Source organism: Lutra lutra, chromosome 3, assembly GCF_902655055.1.
Source record: "Lutra lutra chromosome 3, mLutLut1.2, whole genome shotgun sequence".
In the NCBI taxonomy this organism is placed as follows: Eukaryota; Metazoa; Chordata; class Mammalia; order Carnivora; family Mustelidae; genus Lutra; species Lutra lutra.
This window is the reverse complement of record NC_062280.1, coordinates 29,286,744-29,308,872: the sequence shown is the minus strand read 5'-3', so window position 1 is coordinate 29,308,872 and position 22,129 is coordinate 29,286,744. Positions and strand designations below refer to the sequence as shown.

General features: G+C 48.7%; 1 protein-coding gene across 5 annotated transcripts in view; it reads left to right on the top strand.

The window, feature by feature from the left end:
• The first annotated feature begins 7,779 nt into the window (after positions 1–7,779).
• Positions 7,780–22,129, top strand: part of CFAP65 (cilia and flagella associated protein 65) — a 36,672-nt gene continuing 22,322 nt past the window's right edge. The window contains exons 1-12 of one of the 5 annotated variants that reach the window (XM_047723019.1): positions 7,780–7,946; positions 10,589–10,641; positions 10,977–11,148; positions 13,047–13,231; positions 16,953–17,055; positions 17,601–17,767; positions 17,945–18,144; positions 18,429–18,574; positions 19,071–19,293; positions 19,653–19,918; positions 20,299–20,499; positions 20,736–21,095. In XM_047723019.1, the coding sequence (XP_047578975.1) occupies positions 10,984–11,148; positions 13,047–13,231; positions 16,953–17,055; positions 17,601–17,767; positions 17,945–18,144; positions 18,429–18,574; positions 19,071–19,293; positions 19,653–19,918; positions 20,299–20,499; positions 20,736–21,095 (2,016 nt within the window). In that variant the 5' untranslated portion in view covers positions 7,780–7,946; positions 10,589–10,641; positions 10,977–10,983. Of the gene's footprint in view, positions 7,947–8,052; positions 8,231–10,588; positions 10,642–10,916; positions 11,149–13,046; positions 13,232–16,952; positions 17,056–17,600; positions 17,768–17,944; positions 18,145–18,428; positions 18,575–19,070; positions 19,294–19,652; positions 19,919–20,298; positions 20,500–20,735; positions 21,096–22,129 lie in introns of those variants that run through there. The other 4 variants (XM_047723016.1, XM_047723018.1, XM_047723020.1 and 1 more) reach the window with 4 other exon arrangements.

Genomic DNA, 22,129 nt, shown 5'->3' with positions numbered 1-22,129 from the left:
AATGCATTTCAGCTTCAACCTAAAAGATCTGGTGGGGCTGGGGGTGGCCAAGAACTCATTAGGGAAGGTGGTCCTAGAGGACTAATGTTCTAGAAGCTGTGAGAGGATCCTGTGCTGGTGGGAGTGGCAATGGCTAAAGTATGTCCACAAATTACTTGACACTTCTCTCCCCTTGGAAAAGGCCATATAGCTTCTGCCTGGTTCTACCATGAGATTGCCAGGCTAGAGAGGCTACAGATAGGTGTTCCTGTCCTTAGGCTAGCCCAACTCCCAGACCACAGCACCATCTTGAAAGTCACAACCCAGTGGAACTTACAGAGGGCGGCCCTGGCCCGCATCTGAAAGGCTCTAAGTAAGAACTGCCTGGCCAAGCCCTTCCTGAACTCTCGACCCACAAAACCATAAGCAAAATAAAATAAGGGTTTGTGTGTTTGGAACTTCGAGTTTTTGGAATGATTTCTTACACAGTGATGGTAACCAGAACCAAGGGCAAAGAGGGGATGGGAACAGATGAACATATCTTCTAAGGTCTTTAATGCTTTTACACAAAAGCTTTTAAAAATGGAGTCATGGGGTGCCTGGGTGGCTCGGTTGATTAAATGTCCTACTCTTGATTTAGCTCAGGTCATGATCTCTTGGGTCCTGAGATCAAGCCTTGTGCTGGACTCTGGACTCAGTGTAGAGTCTCCTTGAGATTCTCTCTCTTCCACTCCCTTTGCCCCTCCCCCCACTCATGCACACGCTCTCTGCCTCTCTCTAACGTAAATATATAATTTTTTTTTTAAATGGAGTCACTATTGGGCTGGAGGAGGTGTGATGCCTCTTAATCTTTTTTTTTTCTAAGTGTTTATTTAAGTAATCTCTACACCCAGCGCAGGTCTTGAACTCACAGCCCTGAGATCAAGAGTTGCATGCCCTTCCAGCTAAGCCAGTTAGGTGCCCCAACTCTTAGTCTTCTAAAGCAGCAGCATGGGAGGACACACTGATTTGGACTGAACTAAGGGCAGATAGAGATGCAGACAAAGGGGAAGGTTGGATAAGCAGATCTCTACACACTCAACTGATTAGAAGTATGTTATGTATCCATTTTAGGGGGAGGATCTCTGATGATAGCAAACTCCTGGAGGAGTGAAGAACCTTCTAGAAGGAAGGAAGCTCATGAGTCTGGGCTACTGGGTGGTAAGGAGTCATCATAGACAAATGAAAGGAATTCTGTTAGAGACTTTTAAAAAGCCCAATTGTTAGATGTTGAAAAAAGTGCTCAAGGGTTGGGGCCAGACCAGAGAGATAGGCTGGACCCTTCTGTGGAGAGTTGCTGGCCAGATTTTCTCAGAGTGCCCCTGCACACAGAAACTAGCAGGGGCTCAACGAGAAGGTCCCTAAAAATGGGCAAGAAACACCCTGTTGTCCTTATAAACTCCAGGTGTATTTGCATTTGGCTTCTGCACATGCTTCCAAGTGCCCGACTTAAGAAGACTCAGGGGAAAGTGACCAGGCAGGATCTAGGGAATGGGTGTGTCTCAGGGGAGTGGTTGGGAGTGTAGGGGTAAAAAAGGTTAACTTCAAGGACAGATTTCTTCATTTTGAACGCTTTTTTGTTGTTGTTTTTTTTTTATAAACTTTTTTTTTTTTAAAGATTTATTTATTTATTTGACGGAGAGAGAGAGAGATCACAAGCAGGCAGAGAGGCAGGCAGAGAGAGAGGGGGAGAAGCAGGCTCCCTGCTGAGCAGAGAGCCCGATGCGGGGCTCGATCCCAGGACCCTGAGATCATGACCTGGGCCGAAGGCAGAGGCTTAACCCACTGAGCCACCCAGGCGCCCTGTTGTTGTTTTTTTGTGCAAAATGGTGGTTTTATTAAAGCTTGGGGACAGGTCTTGTGAACAGAAAGAGCCACTGCACCCGCAGAGTTGTGAGAGGTGGTTCATTACACACTGTGGGGCTGGGGGAGTTCTTAATCCTAGAGAAGCAAAAGATGGACATGATCAAAATCTAATAAAGAGAGGAAAGTAGCAGGTTGACAGCGGACAATCCTGACACTGCTTTGGCCAAGTAACCAAAGTTAACATCACCAATGTTGCATATGGATATCAATCATGTGCCCTCTGATATAATGCCCTGAGAAGAGCATATCACCTCTGTATTATGCTTCCCATTAACACGTACCTTACTCTAATCACATGAAACAAACCCAAGATTGAGCAACATTCTACAAAATAACTAACAGTACTCTTTAAGAGAGTCATGGTCATAAAAGACAAGGAAAGACTCAGGAAATGCCCCAGGGAAGGTCCTGAATTGGATACTGAAATAGGAAAAGGATATTAGTGGACAAGCTGTGAAATCTAAATAATTCTCTACTTTCTAAACATTTTTTAAGGATTTTATTTATTTATTTGACAGACAGAGATCATAAGTAGGCAGAGAGGCAGGCAAAGAGAGAGTGGGGGAGGGGGAAGAAGGCTCCCAGCTGAGCAGAGAGCCCGACTTTCAGGGCTCCATCCCAGGACCCTGAGATCATGACCTGAGTCGAAGGCAGAGGCTTAACCCGCTGAGCCACCCAGGTGCCCCAAATTCTTTACTTTCATTAATAGTGTGTGTTGTACCAGAGTTAATTTTCTTAGTTTTGATAAATGTTCTATAGTCATATAAGATGCTAACCTAAGGGGATGTTGCATGAAGTGTTAATGAGAACTTTCTGTACTACTTTTGTGATGCTTCCATATATCTATAACTAACTCAAAGTTCTTAAGATTAAAAAAAAAAAAAAGTCAAGAGCTCGTGGACCAGGCAAGGGTGGGCTCCCTTACCATCTTTGAAATCCAAGTCAATTTTCACACCCAAAGGAGGGCAGCTGCTCTGTGCCAGTGGTCATATTATGGTATTTTTACTTGAGAAAGAGCCCTGATCAGAAATGGATTGGAGGGGCACCTGGGTGGCTCAGTGGGTTAAAGCCTCTGCCTTTGGCTCAGGTCATGATCCCGGGGTCCTGGGATCGAGCCCCGCATCGGGCTCTCTGATCAGCAGGGAGCCTGCTTCCTCCTCTCTCTCTGCCTGCTTCTCTGCCTACTTGTGATCTCTGTCTGTCAAATAAATAAATAAAAAATCTTTAAAAAAAAAAAAGAAATGGATTGGAAAAGTGTTTGAGGAATTAAATAGGATGGAAAGTCACAGACTAATGATGTTATTCCTCTATTTAAAACATGTAATAAGGCAGGCTTTGCTAAGTTCTTTAATTTTTTTTTTAAATCACACTTAAGCCTCACAACCTTTTGAGGTAGGTATTAGTGTTCCCTATTTACAGATGAGCAGACCGGGTCATATAGAAGCAAAAGAACAAGATCGTAGAGCTGAGAGTTGGTGGGGTTGGGATTCAAATCCAAACTTTTTTACTCCAGAGTTTGTTCTTAATCACTCCACTGTACTATCTTTTCAAGGATGACCCTCATTCAGTTCATACCTCAGGGGTTCCACACTTGGGTGGATCAGAGTGGTGGGGATAGAAGGCAAGGGAAGGGGATGGCCTCAGATGGGTTGGTCAGCTAGAGCTGTCCATGGTGCTGGCCAGAGAGGTGTGCAGCTGGAGAGAGGAGGTCTAAAGGAAGACAGCTGGGAAAGCTAACACACAGAAGGAGCACTGCTCAGACTAGAAAAAGAGAGCAGTTAGACCTGGTGACTGATTCTTCACCAACGAGGAGACATTCAAAGGGGAGATACTTCAAGTTTTGGCTAGAAATAATAAACTGGGAGCCCCTGGGTGGCTCAGTTGTTAAACGTCTCGCTTCAGCTCAGGTCTTCCTTCCCCAGGCTCCCTGCTCAGCAGGAGGCATTCTTCTCCCTCTCTCACTCCCCCTGCTTGTGTTTCCTCTCTAGCTGTCTCTCTATATTAATTAAATAAATAAACTCTTTTAAAAAATAGAGAAATGTGTAAACAGCAGATGGTGAGGTGGGACTTTTCCTCAGGTTTCACTTGCAACTATTACTATTCACTACAGCTATTGTTAGAAATCTAGAGATACTTTGGTACCAGTCACTTGCTGAGTTCTCTACTGCTGTGGCTGCTCTCCCTCCCTCACCATACTCCCAGCTCTCCCTATGACCCGACGACAAAAGGGTTAAAGCCTGGCAAAATGGGAGCAACCAGGACCCTGGCTCTGGCTCTGAGGGCAGCTGGTATCCATACTCATAGCTTGGCATCCATACTTTACCAATTATTAAGAATTTTGAATACTATCCTTGTTTGCCCCCATTTTACAGATGAAGAAAGTCAGCCTCTGGAATGTTTAATAATTTGCCTGAAATCACCCAGCTCTCAGATGGTAAAACCTAAACTTGAACTCAAGTCTCCTGGGATTAAGCCTCATGTCTTTTTCCCTTGATCCCACTAATGTTGGCTTGCATGTCTATCTACCCTTTGGTGGGGACAATGAATGGAAGGAGCAAATTATCTAGGGAGTTTGGGTTGGCATAAAATTGTAGAAAACCCTATGTGGGGCGGGGAGAGGGGGCATCCTAAGCAGAATGGAACTCTTTCATTTGAATTCTCTTATGATATGACTTTCTGGCCCCTAGCCCCTGCCAGTTTTGTGCGTTGGCAGCCCTTTCAGGCTGGAGGGGCCATCAACCTCTTGATTCAGGCTCCCTACCCCCAGCAGCTTCAGAGGACCATGGCACGCTAATGCAGAGAGTGCCCCATGACTGCTCTTAGATCCAGCCCCCAAACCACTTAAATGGCCCTCTTAGCTGCAGCTTTCTCTCACTCTTCACCCTTCAGGCTGGGCTTGGAAGACTTACTTAATTTCAGAAGTCAGAGATTTCCATGGGAGGACTCACCTCCTCATCTCTCCCCAGCCCCCAAGTTACGTACATCTTGAATGTAGAACTGATTTCAGAACCAACACTGGAAATGGAGTCAGAGTGCAGGGAAGGAAGATGGGAGGGGACTTTGCAAGTTCTGGAGGTGGGTTGACTTGCCAACTGGACAGAAAGTCACTCTGGTATCTCCTTTCATCTTTCTCCATCCCAGAGCACCAAGGCAGGCTCCTTCTTATAGAAACAAAAGAGGGGGATGTGGAGAGAAGAAAAACTTCCTGCCTCTCCAGTGTGGAGCAGAGGCTGGGAGATGGTAGGAGGGGAGGGTGCACAGAAAACTGAATGGCTTGATTATAGGGACCTCCCACTTGTTGAGTGACCATCATCTGTGCATGCACATGTGGCTAACTTTATTGTCTACCATGTGTCAAATATTTTTCACATGTCTGATCACTTTGTTGCTACACCAGCCTTTTTAAAAAGGTTTTTAAAAGATTTTATATATTTATTTATTTGTCAGAGAAAGAAAGAGAGTGCACAAGCCGGGGGAGAGAAAGGCAGAGGGAGAAGTGGACTCCCTGCTGATCAAGGAGCCCAATGCAGGACTCACTTCCAGGACCCTGGGATCATGACCTGAGTGGAAGGCAGATGCTTAATCAACCGAGTCACCCAGGCATCCCACTTTCCAAAAGAATTTATTTATTTGAGAGAGAGAGAGCGAGCATGAGTAGGGGAAGGGGGAGAGGCAGAGAGGGAGAAGCAGACTCCATGATGAGCAGGGAGGCCAACCTGGGATTCCATCCCAGGACACTGACACTGAACCACCCAGATACCCGCTATACGAGCCTTTTGATAATTATTCCCAGGTAACAGTTGAGGAAACTGAGCCTCTGAGAGGTCATGTAACTTGTTCAAGGTCACACAGTCAGTAAGTGAGAGTCAGGATTAATCTCAGGTCTGATTTCCCAGACCAGAATCTCCTCTGTTCTATTTGGTGGGGGAAGGGAGGGAGGATTTAGATAAGATATATTTGAGTGTACTGAAGCCCAAATTACTGAGTGTGTGCTTTATCTTTATTATCTCCAATAAGGTTTCTATGCAAAAGGATTCAAGTCCTTCTTCCTCTTTTTCTCCCACATCCTGGTCCTCATCGATTTCCTGAATCATCACCCACTCTTGTTCACAGCCTTGAACCCCACAGCATCCACCCTGTTGTCTTTCTTGGGTCTATAGAAGATATAGTCACCAGGACCTAACACCCATTTTTTCCCATGGGTTCTGGGCTCCTGGAAAGGGGGACTTCCAAACCTCCTCTCTCCTCCTGAGACTCAACCTTTTGCCACACCCCTTTCCATGTTGTTTGCCTCTTGGAGCAAAGTCCAGCTTGGACCTCTCCCTGGGAGTCCACTGTATCAGTCAAGGTCAGAGCTCTCCAGCAGAATTCTCAGCAGGCAGCCAGAGACCCATAGAAGTGGAGCCCACAGGGCGGGGACAAGGAATCCTCCAAAGTTTGGGCACACCAGAGCTGTGGAGGGACATTCCCTTAGTGAAAAGGCACAAGGGCACATTGCTCCTAGCACGATCTTTTCTACCTTCTTCAGGTTTTGCTGCTGGGATTACTGAGGCCACCACCAAGCCCTCTCTGCAGAGTCACTGCTCCTATTTCTTTTCAGTCTAAGAAGGGAAAATCAGGTCTCTTTCCCTGTCCTGCTGAGTCAGGCTGACCATTTCAAAAAGAGTTTAGAGGAAAACAAAAAGGAAATCATTATAGAAACAACAAACAGCATAGACGTTGTCACGTCCAAAGTGCAGATTTTAGATTCTGGGAATAACATTAAAACTGGTGAAAGGCTCACTAAGTTACACATTCCTTGATCCCAAGAAAATTCCAGACTTAATGGTGCTGGCGTAACTTCATGAGCCCCCTGGCCTGCCCCTTCCCTCCAGTTCACTCAGCCTCTGGCCATGTGATTTTCCAGGCCAACTCAGGCCACTTTGTCATCTTAGTCCATCCACTGTTTACTTTCACAAGTAAATGCCAACTTTCCCAAAATGAGAGTTTATTTTCTGGGTTTACCCTGAGACTCACTAAGATCTCTCCCTGTAACACCATCCCCATCACTGTCCTGGGTGGTGAAACATCTTTAACTGCCCACGAGTGAACTTTGAGGCTTTCGGCTTCACCCACCTGAGTCTTCACTAAATTAGAGCTGTTACAAAGAAAACCACAGGCCCAAAATGGTGTCCCTTGGGCCAAGTTTCAACCTCCCCCAGAAATGTAGTCTTAACAGATCAGACAGGAATTTTCTGGTCAGCACCAATGAGGTCATCTATCACAGGTACCCTCTCCAACCCCCAAAAGAAGATAAGGCAATCTGTAATAAGGGTAATAAGGGCCCCTGTCCTTCCCCATAAAGGAAGGCCACCTCACCTGGAAAAAAAATCCTTCCTTTTCTTTTGCTAATAGCATCTTGACGCACCCTCCTGCCTGTATAAACCTTCCATTTTGCACAACTCCCTGGAGCTCCCCTCTACTTGTAGATGGGATGCGGCCCAATTCATAAATCCATTTAAAAAAACCAACTGGATTATAAGTAATAATTATTTATTACTTAAAGTTTACTCCCTTGAATTTTTGTTGTTCTACAGAACTTTTCCACAAAGCAAATGTGGACAAATCAACAAATGGGCTTCCAAGAATCCACATTAGCGTACCAGCGCCTTCTTCAACCATTAACCTCCAGATCCCCAGAAAAGAGTTAGTTTGCTGCCAGGGAGGAGAAATGCCGGCAGAACACGGATAGGACACTTTCTCTCCCACCTGCAAAAGGAATCCAGTCGTAAAGCAATATGCAAATGAGAAATAACTACTGGGTGCTTTTAAGTTCACAATCGCAGTCACAGACTGAAGTTTCGGTTGAGATTCTGACCCTACGTCACCATCGCGCGGCCGGAAAGAACTGGAACGGCTCCCACTCCTGGGGCGAGCCCACGGAGTAACCTCCTGGGAATTTGGTTGTCTACTAAAATAAGGATTGCAAGGACGTCACGACAAGTAGAAGACCATACATTCCATGTCGCGACTGATAGAAGCTCAGTAACTACTAGAAGGGAAAACCAGAAAATACAAAAAGGGTAAGCATTAAAATTGGCCGGCGCTTTCGCCTTCCTTGAGCCTTGACTCATTCGGGATGCCGTCGTTGTCCTGGGATACCGAGAGACGCCGTGCCCTGAGCGTCCTGTCTCTATGGAGACGACAATATGGCGGCGGAGTGAGTTCCGAGAGTTGGTCCCAGGACCTGGGGAACAGCGCGAGTGGCGACCGAAGGTATCTGTCCTGGAAGACCACCTCCTTTGGGAAGTTGTGGCCGGGGGTCCCCTTCATGTCCCTTAGAGAGCCCCGTAGGACTGAGACTTGGGTGAGATCAGCCTGGGATCTCCTAGAGAAGGAACTAACTTAAGTATTTTTTATCACTTCATTTTATCAATTTCTTTTCCACTCCACACTACGTGACTTTTCCAGTGGTCATCTTAGGAATGTTTACGTTGGAAATGAGGCAAATGAAGCTGATGATATATATTTTTCTAAAGTCCTCATGATTAGAAAATTGGATTTAAAAACAACCCCTAACTGGCCCAGCGTCTTCACAGTCACTCTAGATGGGTGTCTTTTAGAAGAGTAGCTCAACCGAGTATGGAAGTTATAATTGTTAATTACAGTAACACTGGTTCATCTACGGCTTTTTCAAATCCCTTATTTCATTCCAGCTTCACATCAACTTTGTGAAGTAAGATAACCTTCATTTAGTGAGGTGACTGGGGCTCAAGAAGGTGGAGAAACTTGTCCATCTCAACCAGCCTGAGCCAATGCAGCCTTCCTTGCTCCAGGAGCAGCACTCTCTTCCCTAAGCCCTAAAACCTGATCTAGACCAGATTTCTACCCCCATCATCTCTAATTTCTTCTACGGCTGTTGACTGGAGATTTTTTCAGAGCTCTGAGGCAGTGGCTATCTATAGAATCCCCTGAGGTCACAGACTTTACTGAGTCAGGCTGGACTACAAAGCCATCCAATAGCCAAAAAGTAATGGGACTCCCCTCCCTGCCTCCCCAGCTGACATTTTTTTTTTAGGTTTTATTTATTTATTTGACAGACAGAGATCACAAGTAGGCAGAGAGGCAGGCAGAGAGAGAGGGAGGGGGAAGCAGGCTCCCCGCCGAGCAGACAGCCCGGCCTGGGGCTTGATCCCAGGACACCGAGATCATGACCCGAGCCGAAGGCAGAGGATTTAACCCACTGAGCCACCCAGGCGCCCCCATTTTTTTTAATTCCATTTAACATCCTCTTTACAGTGGAAAGGAGAGGCCTTCCCTGTCTTGTTCATTGCTTAGCACTGCACATATATAATAGCTACTCAGTAAATGCTTTGTGAGTGAATGAATGAATGAGTCAGTGAGTGGATCTAAGATATTCTCCAGAGGTTTTGGAGGTGTTGCCCATTAGGAAAAACTGAATCAACAGAATCTTTTGCTTTGGATGGTGATGCGGAGGGGATGGGAGAGTGTCTGATGAAACTGTGTAAATTTCTAAAGGATAACCATAAAACTGTTGACTAAAGTGTAATATGTTATAATAAGGAGTTAAAAGTTGAACCCCAAACTTGAAAAGAGGTGATTTTTTTTAAAGTAGGCTGCATGCCCCAGTGGAGTCCAACATAGGACTTGAACTCACAACCCTGAGATCAAGACCCTGAGCTGAGGTCAAGAGACACTTAACCAACTGAGCCACCCAGATGCCTCGAAGAGAGAGAATTTTAGGACAAATAAAAGACAGCTGCATCTCACCATAAATTGTTGTAAAGATTAAAATATATAAGGGACGCCTGGCTGTCTCAGTTGGTGGAACATGTGACTCTTGACCCCAGGTTTGTGAGTTTGAGCCCCACATTGAGTGAAGAGATTACTTAAAAATAAAATCTTAAAAAATAATAAAATAAATGGGGGGTGCCTGGGTGGCTCAGTTGGTTACGCAACTGCCTTCGGCTCGGGTCATGATCCCGGAGTCTCTGGATCAAGTCCCGCATCGGGCTCTCTGCTCAGCAGGCAGTCTGCTTCTCCCTCTGACCTTCTCCCCTCTCGTGCTCTCTCTTACTTGCTCACTCTCTCAAATAAATAAGTAAAATTTAAAAAAATAATAATAAAATAAAATACATGAGAGGGCCTTCCAACACTGCTTGGTATATAAGTTCTCACTAAATGTCAGTAAAAGTCGTTGCTATTTTGGAGATTGTTATTCGAAGATGTGGGGAAAGACACTGAGTAGTCTGAAAAATATACATATGTTCAAAAAGGTATTAGATTGATGCTGTCCAATATAGTAGCCACACCTGGTGTGTGTGCTAAAGGAAGTTCCCTAAAGGAAGAGGGGTTTTGGAGTTTAGGTCCCATGTGTGTTCCCGAGAGCAAGACCAAATATCCTTTTGAATATTTGGTGAAAGCTGCGGACAGTTTCCCCGGGAAAAAAGCACTTCTCCATATATATGACATTTTGCACATGGTTTGCATATTAAATTTGCATATATTTGCCTATAATTTCCAGCTGCAGTCTCTCCCTGGATCCCTCTGCTCTAGAAGTTGACTTGCTTATCTCTGGATTGAGCGGTTATTTCAGTGAATGCTTACTTTAAACCTGGACTGCAGGTTGCATACTGATAGAAAAAACCTGAAAGACCAAGAACTATCCAATCTCATTCACCTATTCTTTGCCCCTTCTTCGTAGAGGAGGCCAGACACATTCAGAAGAAACAAGTAGAGGGCAAAAGCCAACTAAAGGTAATGCATGTGCCTCACTCCCTGGGGGCTTCCTGAGAAATGCCATGCATGGCTGTGGCAAGCCTCATTCCTGGGTTCCTCTCCTGAATGGGGAGTTTCTAGGCTCCTGGGTCAAGCACTGGATCTTAGATTCATGCTCACTGCTCGTGGCGCCACCTCCTACCTCCTTGCCACAGCTGGAAAGTGGGCCCTTCTTTGATAATGAGAGCCTCAGTGAGTCTACTCCACGAGCCTCTCTCTTTGATGTCCCTGTCTCCCCTCTGGTCTCTTCCTAGCTCCCCATTGGCAGGAACTTCTGGCTCAGCCGGAGTGCTCCCCTTGGACTTGTGTTCCAGGTGGCTGATGCTCCTCCAGGCAGCCCCAAGCTCCCTGACGCAGACTAGGGACAGCGGGGACTGTACCATGAACTCTGGGTCCTGTCTGAGCGCCAGCACAGCGGCCATGGCCACCGTCACGGGCAGCAGTGTGGCGCTAAGCGTCTGCAGCAGCAGCAACACCAGCGCCCGGGTGAGCACATGACCAGGGTGGGTGGGGCAGGGGGACAACAAGGCGGGGGGCAAGGTGGCGGGGGGCGGGGTAGCACTCTGGAAGGACCTGACTCCTCTGTCCAAACCCCAACCCTATACCCTGCATACATGGAGCACCACGCCGCCTGGAGCGGTGGCCATGGCGAGAGTGCCCGTGGGCACCGGGGGTGCATGGGAAGAACGCTGGAGAGGTGCCAGTCAGAGCTGAGAGAGTAGTCAAGGGCTCTCTCTTCCCTCAGAAAGTTCTCCTGGGCTTGACCCCGTATGCATGACCCAGATGTGGATGTTGCTGACTTTTTGCAGCTCTCGGGGTGTCTCTCTGTGACATCGCAGTGGCAGGGGTGGAAGGCGGTTGTCTAGGAGTGTGTGGGGTGTGACTGTGGGGGTGCCGCATGTGTCTGTGTTGTGTGTGCATTCTTGTGTCTCTCTAGATGCAGTGGTGCTTGCCTTTGCTTCCCTGAGGACTGGGGGTCATCTCCCTCCCTCCCTCTGTGCCATTCTGGGCCTGTCTGCCCCATGTTTCTTTGCCGCCCTTCCCTACTCTGCCCTGAGCTGGCAGGAGATTGGAAGTGGAGTGGAAGGGAGGGGCCAGGGTATTTCTCTCCCCCACTTCCCCCCTGGCTTTTGAGACCGTAGTCCCATCAGCAGCTGCATCTCCCCATGACTCCAGTCCCCACCTGACAGGCCTCAGGGCTCTGAGAAGCCCAGCACCTCCCCTAACCAAGCACAGCAGCCCTTTCTTGATGTTGCTAGCTTCTGGGCCCTTCACTATGCCTTGGTTGTGCATTAAATTCCTCATTTTAAACACCCACAGTGGCTTCTGTTTTCCCAACTGGACCTGACTGATGTCCCAACTGATATTACCGTAAATTACCCTTTCCCACCCATGTCACCTTTCCTCCATGGGCTGACCAGGAAAGAAAATACCACATTGGCCACCTGACGCTCTGTAAATATTTAAACTGAGAGTGTAAGTTCCAAGAGAGAAGAGATGCATCTATCTTGTTCACTGTTGTGGTCCTGGTGCCTAGCACAATGTCTGGCATGTGGTATGTAGTCACCAAATATTTGTCCAGCAGATGAATATATCTTTATGTTAAGTAACAACATGGAAGCAATACTTGCCCAAAGATAACGTAACATGGCGGTAAGTGGAGTGTTCATCACAAAGACTGTGGTAGGAAGAGGTATCTTGCTCATCTTCTCTTCACCTTCGCTTTGCCCCTCCATCCCCCTCCCTTCTCAGGTAGATGGGGCTAGGGATCAGCTCGGGAAGGATTTTCCGTTATTGATGGGAAGCGTTGGCACACAGCTCCTCTAGCATCGTCAGGAGCAGCCCTTGGAGTGGCCCCACATCAGGGCGGGGGGTGGAGGTTTCTTGCAGGCAAATTGACTCCTTCCCCTGCTCTACCAGGCAGTTGAGGGATGGGAGAGGGAATGGTAGAGTATTCTTATCATCTCCAAAATTGTGCAGGATAGACCACTCTAGCTATGAGAGACCTGCAGCAAAAGCATAGGATGGGAAGGAGGGAAAGGACAAGGCCAAACCAGAGGGGACTGGTATCTTTAGGTGCACTGAGGAACAGAGCAGACTAAGACTGCTCAGTGTCTGATGGAGTGGTCCAGGGAAGGCTGCAGGAGTGGGGTCACGGAAAATCTAGTTGGAAAACCATTGCCATGACCTCAGAAATGGTAATATCTGACTCCAGGGCTTACCTGCCCCTCACTGTCTCTCTCCAAGACCATGCCCCAGGGGCCAGAGATGGGGTAATTCCTTACTTCCTGGAGAAGGGAGATCTTTGCCTGTTCTCTGGGTATTTGAATCTTACCCTGTTAACACGTCCTTTCTTCTCCTCCTTTTCCCTGACAACTGGACAGCCAGCCAGCTTGATGGACACTCACGTGTGCTTCTCAAAGAAGCGAGAAAAAGTGAAGAAGAGAGTCATCTGGGGCATTGAGGTGGCCAAGGTACTGCAGTGGAGAGGTTGGACATTAGGGAAGGAGATCACCAAGAACCTGGCTCTGAAAAACGTGTCCTTGAAGACCCAGAAGATGGTGTACAGGTATGAGTATCAGGAATCAAAGATCCAGCCCCTGAGCCCTCAAGCCCCCCAGTCATTCTTTAGAAACCAAACTTTAAAATTTTCATATAAAATTAGGGGCCTTTGGGTGGCTCGGTCAGTTAAGCGTCAACTCTTGGTTTTGGCTCCGGTCATGATCTCAGGGTTGTGAGATCAGCCTTGCACCCGGCTCCTCGCTCAGCGGGGAGTCTGCTGGAGATTCTCTCTTCCTCTCCTTGCACCCCTCCCCACCGCGCTCTCTGTCTCTCTCTAAAATAAATAAATACATCTTTTCAAAAATTTAAGTTATCATTTAAAATTAGAAGAGCATATAAAACAGGCACAGTTTGAATAATTATTGAAAGAGGAGCCCTCATGACCAGATTACTAATAGAATAGTACGTGTCTGAAGCTGACCTTCTCCCATGGTGTGTCACTCCCCTGTTGAAACACCTTCACGACCATAAAAATGTAACCACTCTCCTGACTTAAAGATTTCCTTGCTTTTCTCTAATGAAGGGACTTACCACCTACGTTTGCATCCCTAGATGATATAGTTTAATTTTACCTTCTTAACAAACTTGATGTAGGTAGAATAGTATGGTATATTTTTGTATCTCCTTGGGTTTTGTTAAGTTAGGTTTGGAAGACTCATCTGCATGTGACAATAGTTCATTCTTGGTCATCACAGTATAATATTCCAACAGATGCTTATATTGTAATATATTATCCATTCTTCTGCTGAGGGATGTTTGGGTTATTTCTGGTCTGGGACTGTGATCAGCATTCATGTATAGATCTTCACCTGCAGGTTTTTTCCTAGGGTAGATACATAGGAGGAGAATTGCTGTGACCTAGAGCATGTCCATTCTTGCCTTTTATAGGTAAAGTCAAATTCTTCTCTAAAGTACTCATTCATATTTCTGTTCCCACCAGCCATGCACGAATTCCCACACCTCCGCAATTTTACCAACCAAAGCTATTGTCAGAATTTAAAATATTTCCAACAGTGGTGATTTTTTGTGGCTCTGATTTACATTTCCCTGCTTGCCGACACAGCTAAGTGTCTTTTGTGTGCTATTGACCATTTCATTGGTGGAATTCCTGTTTAAGTCTGGACTCACTTTTCTCTTAGATTGTCTTTTTTTTTTTTTTTAAATGAACATCACCCTCATGCAAGGCTCAAACTCACAACCCCTAGATCAAGAGTCCCATGCCAGGTGTCCCTGTCTTTTTATCAAATAGAAGTTCTTATCGTTACTAATCTTTTGTCAGTTATGTGTTGTAAATATCTCCTCCCACCTGTGACTTGTCTTTTCATTTATTTACCATGTCTTTTTAAGAATTGAAGTTCTTCGTTTCAAAGGAATCAAATGTATCAATCTTTCTAGGTTATGATTGGTGCTGCTTTTAAGAAGTCCTTCTCTCCCACTGCCTAGGTCATGAAGACGCTATCCTATAGTATCTTCTTCTTTTTTTTTTTAAGATTTTATTTATTTAGGGGCGCTGGATGGCTCAGTGGGTTACGCCTCTGCCTTCCACTCGGGTCATGATCCCAGGTTCCTGGGATCGAGCCCCGAATCGGGCTCTCTGCTCAGCAGGGAGCCTGCTTCCTCCTCTCTCTCTCTGCCTGCCTCTCTGCCTACTTGTGATCTCTCTCTCTCTCTGTCAAGTAAATAAATAAAATCTTTTTAAAAAACAAAGATTTTTAAAAAAATCTTTTAAAAAATCTTTTAAAAAAATCTTTAAAAAAAAGGTTTTATTTATTTACTTGACACAGAGAGAGAGACAGCAAGAGAGGGAACACAAGCAGGGGGAGTGGGAGAAGGAGAAGCAGGCTTCCTGTTGAGCAGGGAGCCCGATGCAGAGGTCGATCCCAGGACCCTCGATCCCAGGACCCTGGGATCATGACACAGGCTGAAAGCAGATGCTTAACGACTGAGCCACCCAGGCGCCCCTCCTATAGTATCTTCTAAAGATGATGTTTTTGCTTTTCATGTTTGTCTTTTATCTATGCAGAATTGATTTTTGTGAATAATGTTATTTTATTTATTTATTTATTTATTTATTGAATGGTTTCAAGTAAGGATCCGATGATGCTTTTCTTCAAACAAATGTCCAAATATCCCCAAGCCATTTATTGAAAAGTTCATACTTTCCCTGATGATCTCCTCCTCCACTGATGTTTATCCTTGTTTGTTTGTGATCTTAATGTGAAAAATTCCAACATATCACCATTGGTTTGGGTGTTTCCTGTGGCTTTTGGTTTTGACTTGGGTTTTTTTTTTTTAAAGATTTTATTTATTTATTTGACAGAGAGAGATCACAAGTAGACGGAGAGGAAGGCAGAGAGAGAGAGAGAGAGAGAGAGGGAAGCAGGCTTCTTGCTGAGCAGAGAGCCCGATGTGGGACTCGATCCCAGGACCCTGAGATCATGACCCGAGCCGAAGGCAGCGGCTTAACCCACTGAGCCACCCAGGCGCCCCTTTGACTTGGGTTTTTTAAAGATTTTATCAGGTTAAGGACATTCCCTTCTATTCCTACTTTGCTAAGAGTTTTTCTCACAAACAAGTTGAAGGTTACCTAATATTTTTCTTTATTGAGATGATCATTTGATTTTTTTTCCGCCTTAATTTGTTAACCTGGTGGAGTACACTAATTGATTTCCTCTGCTAAACCAACCATGTATTTACTGGAGCGAACTCAACTTTGTCATAATTCAGTATTCTTTCTATACATTGCAAAATTCCTTTGGCTCTCTCCTTTTGTTTATGAGAGAGATAAGCCTATAATTTTTCATTCCTCTCCTGCCTCTGTTAGATTTTGGTAACAATGTTACAATGGATCCGTATAATATTGGGGGGATTTTTCCCCTCATTTTATATTACTGGGAAGGTAAGGCTGGGGTAATTTTTTATCAAATGTCTGGTAGGACTTGCTGTGAAGCCATCCAACTTAGTGTTTTCTCTGTGGGAAGATTTATTTGTGAGAGAGGGAGAATGAGAGAGTACAAGCAGGGGGAGCAACAGAGGGAGGGGAGAAGCAGGCTCCCCACTGAGCAGGGAACCCCATGCGGGGCTCCATCTTAGGACCCTGCAATCATGACCAGAGCCGAAGGCAGATGCTTAACTGAGTGAGCCACCCAATCACCCCTCTATGGGAAGATTCTTGACTACTTATTCAATGGCTTTGATGATTTTAGGTAGGATGGCCATAAAGTGAATTATCTAATTATTGAGTCCACTTTGGTAAGTAATTCTTTCCTAGAAATGGGTTTATGTCATCTAAACTTGAACATTTTTTAATTTTTAATTTATTTATTTGACAGACAGAGATCACAAGCAGGCAGAGAGGCAGGCAGAGAGAGAGGAAGGGAAGCAGGCCCCCTGCTGAGCAGAGCCCAATGCGGGGCTCGATCCCAGGACCCTGAGATCATGACCTGAGCCGAAGCAGAGGCTTAACCCACTGAGCCACCCAGTGCCCCTAAACATTTATTGGTACAGAGTTATTGGTAGTATCGTCTTCCTGTGACTATTTCAGAAGTCTGCACTATCTACGGTTTTGAGCCATGTTGGACTCCACAGCCTTGCCTGGATCTCAGCTTGGATCGGCACCCTGGCCCCTCTGGTCTCAGCCTTGGTTTCCCCCAGCTCAACGCTCCAGGATTTTTCTTGTTATCTGAGCCCTGATCGTGAAATGCTTAAGCCCCGGCTCTCTCCTACAGGCCCCCCAAGACCAAGTTCTTCTTCACTATCATCCCCCTGCCCATCTTGCTGAGCCCGGGCATAACCTTCACACTCCCCATTATCTTCCGGCCTCTGGAGGAGGTAAGGTCTGCCACTGAGAGGGGGTGGTCAGGGAGGGACACGGGCACCGTGACCTTGGAATAGGAAGCAGAGCAGAGCAGCAAAAAGAACCCCCCTCCCCCACCAAGACACACACACACCCATTCCTGCCAGCTGTAGCAGAAGCTCCAGCTTGGAAACCCTGGAGAGGCTCCGAGCCTGAACTTATTGGACAGCAGGGGGTTCCCAGTCGGATGTTGGAGACTAGTCTGTGCTACTGTATTGGCCACAAACCTTATATTCCTTACCCTTAGCCTCTTCCTACTCTCAGAACATTCCCCCAAATACTCTGTTCTTTGCAAAAGAGGCCCCTGATCTCTGAGACCAAGACAGTGTGAGAGGATAAGTACCCAGCTCTCCTTGGACACTGATGGGGGAGGGCCATGATCCAGCCCCGCCCTCAGCGACTATGTTGGGGACAGAACCAAGAGCTGGAGGGGCGGGGGAGGAGGGATTGTGGTCCCTGAACACCATACACTTACCACGGATATCTGACTGCCTCCGGCCTCCCACCTCCCACGTTGCAGAAGGAGTATGTGGACCAGCTCTGGTTTGAGAAAGAAGAGGGAATGTTCTGTGTGGACCTGAGGGCCACCCTGCCTCGCCACAGTCTGATCTGCCCACCGTCCCTACAGTTGCCCATGTGTGCCGTGGGGGACACAGCCGAGGCCTGGTTCTGCCTGGAAAATGTGGGGTGAGGGGAGCAGCTGAGGCTCAGAGGTGGGGAGAGTGAGCTCAGTGAGGAGGGTCCCAGGATGCTGTTGGGGGAGGGGAAGAAGAGAAGGGCCCAGCATCTCTGCCTTTCTAAAGTAGGGACAGGGGTCCAAATGAGCCCAGTGGCTCTGATCTGCAACCCCCCTGCCCCCACCAGGGACCTGCCCACCTTCTTCACCTGGGAGTTCCCCAGCCCATTCCATATACTGCCCACCACGGGCCTGCTGGAGCCAGGCCAGGCCTCCTACATCAAGGTGACCTTTCATCCCCTTTTGGCTATCCTCTATGAAGTTCAGGCCACATGCTGGTACGGAGAGGGCAGCAAGCAAAAAAGCAGCATCCAGCTGCAGGCTGTGGGTGAGGCCCGACCTCTCACCTGTCCTGAGTCCCCCTGCTGCCCCTTCTCAGAGCCTCAGGGTGCACCCCCGCACCTCCCCCGCTGGCCTGTCCTCCACAGGACCTCCACCTGCTTCCCCACCCACCCACCCCCCCAGCCCTGCAGGCTTTGCCTTTTCTTTGCCTTCCTTGGTATGGCAGACCAGTGCTTTCCTGGGGATCCCTGCCTTCTTCAAGGGACTGTTCAGCTGGGGCAACAGAGACCCTGGTGGGTTTCTTCCCAAGACTCCCCGTCTCTGCCCCAGCCAAGTGTTCACAACTGCTGGTGAGCATAAAGCAGAAGCGCCCAGAGGACCAGGATGCTGAAGGCGCCCAGAAAGTGCTGCACTTCGGCACGGTCGCCGTGGGCTGCACCGCGGAGAGGCAGATCAAGCTTTACAACCCTTCGGTGGTATGCCTCCTGTTGGGGGGGGTCAGGGGGTGGGCAGGCAGGACCACAGGACCTGATGCTTCTAAGACCCCTCCCCTTTACAAAGTGCCCTCTTTCTCTCCATGCCTTTGGCCCCAAGCCTCACATAACCCACGTCTGTTGATACACGCATGTGTCAACAGGTGTCCTCTCTTCTCAGCTGGGGGCTGGGCTGGGATATCCCTTGACCACCCCCAGAGCAACTCCAAGAGCAGCCCTAGGGGGTCCTACCCCCAGGACCACAGCTAGCCTTTCTGATACCTTCGGGGAAAGAAAAGAGTGCCCGCCAGGCAGTCCCAGTGCCTAGCACATAGCTTGGCCTCTTCTTTCCTCTTGGCGGAGGTGGTCTCTGTACTCAAACTGACAAGTGGGGCACAGGATGGACTTCGGCTGTCCTCACCTGCTCAGCCGGGCACTTTGGTAAGGACAGCTGCCTCACCCTGTGACCTGACCCTTCTGCCCCTCCCTGGCCCCACAGGTGAGCACCCCCTTCCGGATCGAAGTAGCCCCAGACATGCTGGCCAAAGATCATGCCTTCTCATGCCCCACTACCAATGGCATTGTGCCTCCAGGCGGGAAGAAGTTAGTTTCAGTGTCCTTCCACCCCGAGACCTTGGATGTCAGAACTATTGACTACTTGTCCATCGTGCCCTCTGGCTGTGCCTCCCAAACCCTGCTCAAAGTCGTTGGTTTCTGTAGAGGTACTGGCCACCCTTGGACACCGCACTGCCTCTGGGGACGGGAGCAGCCCCCATTTAGGACTGGGAAGGGATCTTGGCCTGCTTGAAAGGCCTGGTGCCTCCGCGCCCTTCAGCCTGGGTGTCTGCTGCCCCCTGGTGGGCTCAGCAAGGAATCAGTTTTGGACGCCCAGAGATAATATTCCTGCCCCACCCCCACCCCGGTGAACTTGGAGGTCAGCTCAGGTTGCTGGGGCTCAGCCTTCTATCGCCAGGAAGTGCCTCCTTCCATTAGGGGGACTCCTTCTGAGCCATCCTCAGGGAGGCTGATAGCCCAGCCCCACCCAGGTGGCAGGGCTCACAGGAGTCCCATCTCCACTCAGGTCCTGATGTGTCCCTGCAACACAACTGTGTCAACTTCAGCTGGGTCAACCTTGGACAGTTCTCGGAGCAGCCCCTGTGGATTGAGAACAAGTCGGACTGCACAGCCTACTTCCAGTTTGCCATTGACTGCCAAGAGAGTGTCTTCGGCATCAGACCCGCCTTTGGGACTCTGGTGGGCAAGGCCCGCATGACCCTGCACTGTGCCTTCCGGCCCACTCACCCCATCATCTACTCCCGGCGAGTGGCCTGTCTCATCCACCACCAGGTGAGCAGTGGGGGCAGAGGCGAGGAGGGGCTCTCCTGGGACTTGGAGGAACCAATCTGAGGCCCAGTGATGAAGGCAGTGCTTGGCGATCACTCTTTTGTATTCTGGAAACTCTGCTTGGATTATCTCTGCCAGGGCCGGGCCAAGGGCATAGGAAGGCTCACTCCAGACCAGGTCAAGGGCTTTTCTGCTTCTGCTGCTGCTGCTGCCACCAATGGGCTGGGGAGAGGGGGGACTGGACTCAGAGTAGAGAGCCTTAAAGTCAGAACCCAACTCAGGGCCATGGGCAAGGTCATGCAGATTGCAACTTGACCAGCTGGCATCTGGCCCAGGTGGCAAGCAGGGGCTAAAGTCTAGCCTCATACAGACACATGTCATAGGACCCCCTGTTCCTGGACCTGATTGGGACCTGCCACTCAGACAGCACCAAGCCAGCCATCCTAAGGCCACAGCATCTGGCTTGGTACCGCACACACCTGGCGCGGGGCCTGACGTTCTACCCTCCCGACATCTTGAGCACCTTGCTGAGGGAGAAGAAGCTGAAGCAGGATAAGAATGGGGCCCTCAGGATTCCCACTGAGGTTTGATGGACCACTTGGGGCCTCCCACAGATAGGCTCCCTTCCCCAGGTCCATGCCCCCTTCTCCAGAAATTCTTAGCAAGTCGTGTTCCCCCAGAGCCCTGCGGGTGCCATTAGTAGTTGGGGATGACCTGTGTGGAGCCCCTGTCGTCTTTTCCAGAAAGGGGCACACGAATGAGGGGCAGTGGCAGGAGGAATGGCAGCTGGGCCCCCGCTCACCTGTCTCTCCCCACACAGGACCTGGCGGACGCGTCATCCCCGAAGTATCCTCTCATTTCCCCCATGACTGAGTACTTCTTCGATGGCACCAATGACATAGCCATCTTCCCCCCACCTGTCAGCATAGAGCCCATGGAGGTGGACTTTGGTGCCTGCCCCGGGCCTGAGAACCCCAACCCTGTCCCCCTGTGCTTGATGAACCACACCAAGGGCAAGATCACGGTGGTCTGGACGCATAGGTCTGATTGCCCCTTCTGGGTGACCCCAGATACCTGCAGTGTGCCTCCACTGAAGTCCATGGCCATGCGCCTGCACTTCCATCCACCTCACCCCAACTGCCTGTACGCCGCGGAGCTCGAGGCCTTCGCTATCTATAAGGTGTGTGCGGGCAGAAGAGATCAGGGGAGGGCTGCCTGTCTGCCTTGGAGCTTGAATGGCAAGGCGGGGTTGGAGGAAGTGGCAGGAGACCCTATAGGATCCATCCTCTCTGTGCCAAGCTCCTCTTTGGCCACACTCCACAGTCCTTACTGGTTTATCTTCTCCCAGGCTTATAGGCTGCCTTGGCCAAGGGGTTCTTGGCCCATCTGACTGCCTCTAGGGCTTGTGTCGCCCCTGTACCCCACATCCAGCCGAGGGAGAACTCAGCTGGGGTCCAGCCCTTTGGGAAAATTCACCACCCAAGAAGTCATTCCCTGGAGCTCCTGGATTCTCTCTAGTCCTTGAAGTAGGGAGTGGTCCATCCAGAAGAACTATGGGCAGGAACCAGAGCCTGGGAGACCAAGTCAGGGGAGCCGGATAATTAGGCAGGGGCGGGGGTGGGGGGCTTCTAGCATACCTCCCTTGGCCAGGGAACTTGGACCACAGGTGCTCAGCCCAGCCTCTTAGTCACAGACGCTGGTCACTCCCTCATCTCTGGTCCTGCTTTTTCCCTTCCTTATCGGCTCTACCTATGCTGCTATTCTCTGCCAGGGGCCAGGGTGCCAGGAATGAGAGATTAGCATCCCTTATCAGCTCTGTGACTCTGGGCAAGTCCCTTAATGTCCCTGATGCCCCGGTCTTTTCATCTAAAAGTGTGGGGCCATATCTGAACTTTTGAGAAGGCTTTCCAAAGCTGAGACTTTAACTGCCTCTGTTTTAATATCTTGACAGCGGGCAGTGGGGGGCAGGGGGGATGTGGAGGATTATAGGAATAAGGCTGTGGACACCTGGCTTTGCCAAGGCTGACCCATCCAGATTGTTAGGCTACTGGCTCTGGCCCGGCCCTGTCTGCTACAGCAGCCACCAGCCACACATGGTCACCGAACACCCACAATGTGGCCAGTTCAAATGAGACATATCATAAGAGACCCACCGGCTTTCAAAAACTTAGCGCCAAAAGAATGTAAGGTATCTCACACATCACTTAAATGTTG